Source organism: Emiliania huxleyi, assembly GCF_000372725.1.
Source record: "Emiliania huxleyi CCMP1516 unplaced genomic scaffold EMIHUscaffold_63, whole genome shotgun sequence".
NCBI classification, from domain to species: domain Eukaryota; phylum Haptophyta; order Isochrysidales; family Noelaerhabdaceae; genus Emiliania; species Emiliania huxleyi.
In genome coordinates this window covers 486,534-491,243 of record NW_005197273.1, presented here as the reverse complement: position 1 = coordinate 491,243, position 4,710 = coordinate 486,534, and the positions used below count along the sequence as shown (strand labels likewise).

General features: G+C 64.0%; 3 protein-coding genes across 3 annotated transcripts; 2 read left to right on the top strand and 1 right to left on the bottom strand.

Annotated features, from left to right (window-relative positions):
• Window positions 1-131: 131 nt before the first annotated feature.
• Window positions 132-659, top strand: EMIHUDRAFT_215022 (hypothetical protein; the record flags this gene model as incomplete). The annotated part of the gene is made up of 2 exons (XM_005763538.1): window positions 132-549; window positions 643-659. 2 exons carry the CDS (start codon window positions 132-134, stop codon window positions 657-659), a joined length of 435 nt encoding a protein of 144 aa, XP_005763595.1.
• A 248-nt stretch (window positions 660-907) lies between these two features.
• Window positions 908-1,705, bottom strand: EMIHUDRAFT_215021 (hypothetical protein; the record flags this gene model as incomplete). The annotated part of the gene is made up of 3 exons (XM_005763537.1): window positions 908-937; window positions 1,031-1,258; window positions 1,343-1,705. 3 exons carry the CDS (start codon window positions 1,703-1,705, stop codon window positions 908-910), a joined length of 621 nt encoding a protein of 206 aa, XP_005763594.1.
• A 1,758-nt stretch (window positions 1,706-3,463) lies between these two features.
• EMIHUDRAFT_357960 (hypothetical protein) lies at window positions 3,464-3,927 on the top strand. The gene has a single exon (XM_005763536.1). It carries the CDS (start codon window positions 3,553-3,555, stop codon window positions 3,736-3,738), a length of 186 nt encoding a protein of 61 aa, XP_005763593.1. The 5' UTR covers window positions 3,464-3,552; the 3' UTR covers window positions 3,739-3,927.
• Window positions 3,928-4,710: the final 783 nt, after the last annotated feature.

Below are 4,710 nucleotides of genomic sequence, written 5' to 3'. Positions count from 1 at the left end.
GCCAGGCCTGGGCAAAGAAACCAGCACCTCATCAGTCTTCCCTGAGCGTCACAGCTCGGTGATCGCGCCGGCCGGACACCACTGAGACGGCCGTTCCGGGCATTTGAACGCGACCTTAGCTGCAGTGCCCGATGGTGAGCAACGCCGTGCTCATCGGAGACAAGCGCAAGTTCCTCTCGTGCCTGCTCACGCTGCGAGTCGTGATGGACCCGGACACGCTGCGGCCGACCGACAAGCTCGACGCAAACTTCTTGCTCGCGATGCAGGCGATCGGCTCTTCCGCCACCACGGTAGCCGAGGCCAAGGCAGACCCCAAGCTGGCCAAGGCCGTCCAGGAAGGCATCGACCGCGCCAACGCGGCCGCGGCGTCGCGCGCGCAGAAGGTGCAGAAGTTCGTCGTGCTGGACACCGAGCTCTCCGTGCCCGGAGGGGAGCTCACCGCCACGCAGAAGCTCAAGCGCGACGTCGTCGAAAAAAAGCGCTCAAGGCGCGCGGCCGGCAGAGGCGGAGTCCGGGTCATGAAGTGGTGGAAGGCGGCCCCCTACCCATGTCCCTTGCGAGCACAGGCGAGAGCGAGCGGCGGGCATAGCCGTAGGTACGTCGGTGCCGCCGCCTCCGGCCCTTACGTACGGCTCTATCTAGTACAGTGTACAGAGTAGAGAGTGTAGGCCTCAGCACACTCTGTGCGAGCGGCTCCATGGATCGAGATTTCGAGCGGTCGCGCGCTGAAATTCTTTGATCTTTCGCTCCTGGGTTACGAGGGTTCTTGGAGGCTGAGTTGAGAGTATACGGCTTCGTGTATACGGTCTTCGCCGGATGCGGCTCTTGCGGGCGTACACCGTACACGTGCACAGACCACAGTCGAGGCGGCGGCGGGGCCGCGACGCGCCGCGTGTAGCGCTAGCGGCTAGCGCGTCGTCATAAAGCCGTACCGCGGCTCCCCACGCGGGCCACGGACTCAAACTAATAAGCGATCTCTTTTGAGAATCTAGGGGCGATGCGAACACACACTAACTAGTCGGCTGACAACCCTTGCCGGGTTGCGTGCGTCCGACTCCAGCGCTGCATTGAGCGCCGCCATGGACAAGAGCATCGCCTGCTCCTCGGCTGTTGGCACATGGCTGCGAGGAGAGTGTTGAAGCTTGGCATTCAGCGCCTCCATCTTCTGATTGCACTTCCGAATCATGGCAAGCTCTGCAGGCGACAACGCGCTGTCGTCCTCCGAGCGGTCGGGCAGCGGCAGCGGAGTAAGCTGCACCTGCGCAGGCGGATGCGAGATCTCTGAAGAACCCCGCCCTCGGTGGCTGACCTTTCTCTTCTCCCCATCCGCATCAAGAGGCACCGCAGTAGCCGCGACCATGCCTCGCTCCTCGATTGCATTGTACAGCAGGACGACGTAGGTCGTGACTGAACGGCCGTCGGGCCGTGGGTATGTGGCCATCATGTCCTCCACATCAAAAAGCCGTTCGACGTCGAGCCTCCTCTCAGCGACCCCAAAGGCGAGCTCAAAGTTGCGAGCGCGGCTCTGTGGCGTCGAACTGTTGAGAGATCCAAAGCGGATGTCATCGGGGAAGTGACGGTGCAGCAGCGCACAGAAGGCGAGCCCGTCGTTCCACGAACGGCTCCAGTTCTCAACGCTCACCCCATCATACGTGGCAGTCTCGCGCTGGCACCAGCCGAGCAAGGCACCCGAATTGAGAGGCATAGCTCGCCTGTGGCTCACAGAAGGAGGCCGGTGGCGAGAAGAAAACGGGCGCCACGTCTTCTTCCGACACCAAATTTTCTTCCGTGACGCGATTGCGATTTCGCTTCCGCATTTGCCCGTTTTCCTCTAGTTTCGGCCGCAAGCACGCGCATTTTGCCCTGCAGGAGCGTCCCGGGTACCGCGGCGAGATCTCCCTCGACATGAACGTCTGGCTCAAGGCGATCTGCGCGGCCGCCGAATAAATAATCAAATAAAACTGACACCCCTCAACCCCGAGAAGATATCTTGAGCACTTGAGCACTGGATAGGGTCGGTTCCGCATGGTACGGGACCCCTCGATCGTCTCGCCCACCCTAACTGGTGTGTTCATTGGGGGGGGTCATAACAAACACGGTACAGGAGATATCTGGGTAAAACCAGCAGCAAGTCTAACTCAGTGCCTCGGGTGGCTGCGTGCTCGGGCTCGGCCCAGCCGTGGCGCCGAACCGAATCCTCCCCCCGTTGAGAGCTCCGCGAGAAGCCTGAGCATCCCCTCCTTGTCCAACTTTCTCACTGCCCCGTCGCCCACATCTCGATCTTCTTGGGCAGCAGCTGGTTCGACAGGTCCTCTCCGTGGCCTAGACAGCCGTGGCGGCCCCCGCCCCAGGTAAAGTCGGCGCCGTCGGCGGTGTGTGTGTGTGCGGGAGTTTGGTTTGTGCGTTTGTCGGGAGGGAGCGGGGGCCGCAGGCTGCTGCTCACCCACGTGCACCGGGCCTTGCACTTTGAATGCCGTGGGGCTCCTGCCCTCCGGGCTGGAGATGCGAGGGTTCCCAGTTTGGAGAGTAATTAGTCATTAGTAATTACTTTCGCGCAAGTATCCGCCCTGTAGTATCCAGCCGGGCAGCGAACGGGCGCGTTCCCTAGAGAGGTACCACGGGTTGGAACGTGTGAAGCCCGATGGCTAGCGGACGGGAGCAGAGCGAGCCCGTGCAGCTCCTAACCCTAACGACACGGTGCTTCTTAAGAGGTCGTGCGCGTCGCTGCCGACGCATCTCGCGTGTATGGTGTATTTGCAGTGTATTTCGGCGGGGGCGCGCATTAAAAGAACATTGAGGCAACACACACGTCCTCGAGCGCCCGAGGACACGAACCAAGCTGCACCTCCTCTCACTAGTTATTGTGGGCTCTTTCTCCTTTCTACACTTCCTCGCTTTCAAACACCGCGTTTTGATGCAGTGAGGGCGGGCCCCTGTTCTTTGAGCCTTGGGGACGACCACGGCCTTGACCACACGGCCTCGCTGCAGGGAAGCAGGAACGCGCGGCATTGGTGGCACAGAGATCCCTACCGGTGCCGGCAGTGGTAGGCGCACCGCCGCTCTCTCCGCTGCCGCCTCCGCCGCTGCCGCCTCGACTGCTGCCGCCTCCGCCGCTGCCGCCTCGGAGATGCCAGAGCCTTCGAAAGTAGTCGAACTTGTGAAATTTTCAGTGAAACGGGGGCGGCCGAAATGTTTCATGTGAAATTCACATGAATTCACATGTGAAAGTGAAAGTGTGAAAATTCACTCACGAACCCTGCGGGTGTGTGCGTGTCATGTGGCTATTGCAAGTCCAAGTGACCATCCGTCTGTATTATTATTAACAACGAAGGCGCTCTCGAAAAGAATTTTACAACAAAACTCGCCCTCGCACGACGCTGGGCACGGGACTGGCGTGCACTGGCACAAACACAGGAATTTCACACTGCTTGGTGGGAGACACGTATCTCCGCGGCCGCGAGATGCGCCTCAAGGAAACGTTATTGGAAGGGGCGGTAAAAAGACGGGCGCGGACTACCGGGGTAGACTCCCGCGGCTAGACCTCCTCCGGGCATGGCTTCGCGCACCGACGTCGTCCACGGAAGCGGCGACGACGGTTCGCAGCCCACGCTTCCGGCGCCTCCTCGCGTCGCCGGCCCGGGCCTCAAGCTCCGCACCGAGGACGAGGTCGTGTTTGCGGAGCTCCTCTCGAAGAGGGCGAGGTGCAGCAGCCGCCCGCCCACCCTGCGCTGCGCCTGAAAGCGGCCCGACCGAAGCTTGAACACACAAGCGTGACCGGTGGCGCTGCTGCTCGAGAGGTGCAGGCGCAGCCCCTCCGTCGCGCAGCCCCTCCGTCAGTGTCGACGGCGGCGGCGGCGGAGCGAGGCTCACCCACGAGGAGGCGGCCGAGGCGGCCCACCCGTCGCCGATGCCGAGGCGAGGAGGGGCCGCGCCGCGGTTGGCGCTGCTGGGCAAGCAGCGGTCGAGCGTGACGGCGCACCTCCGCACAGGCGGCGCGTCGAGCTCCGCGTCCGCCGTCTCCAGGTCTGCCACCATCTGCACCGCCTCCTGCGCAGCCGAGGTGCGACGACGCTTGGGCGGCCGCTCGTCGCACCGCCTCGCGTTGTCTGCGGAGCTTCCGGCCGGTCCTCGGCTTAGCGCGCCCGGCGGCGCATGCGGGAGGGCCGCCTCGACCTCGAGTGCCTGAGCGACGGCACTCGCAAAGGGCGCGCGAAGGTGCTTCCACTTTGGCCGCCCAAAGTCCTTGCCCCAGCGCGTGGCGTCGAAGAGGCGCTCGTCCTCGCGGAGCGACTTGATGCAGCTCGCGCGCTCGAGTGTCGCCACGTTGCCCGTGCCGCAGAAGCGCACCCGCACCGACTCGCCCTCCTCCGCGCTGATGAGTGCAGGCCACCAAGGCGAGCCGCGTAGCTTGGCCCAGCACGGAGAGCCAGCAGCCAGGCCAGCGGAGCCCGTGCAGCCGGAGTGGTGCAAACGCAACCCCTCGGCCTGCGGCGGAACATCCTCCTCCTCCGCCGCCGCCGCTGCCTCCTCCGCCCCCTCTGCCTCCATGGCCTCCATCTCCCTGGCCTCCGCAGCCTCCATCGCCTCCGTCTCCCCCGCCTCCGCATCCCCCGCCGCCGCTGCTGCCCGCGTTGGCCCTCCTACGCCTGCCGTCGTCCGCCTGCCCGACCGCCCGCGCGAACGCCACCGCCGCCTCCACCGCCGTGTCGA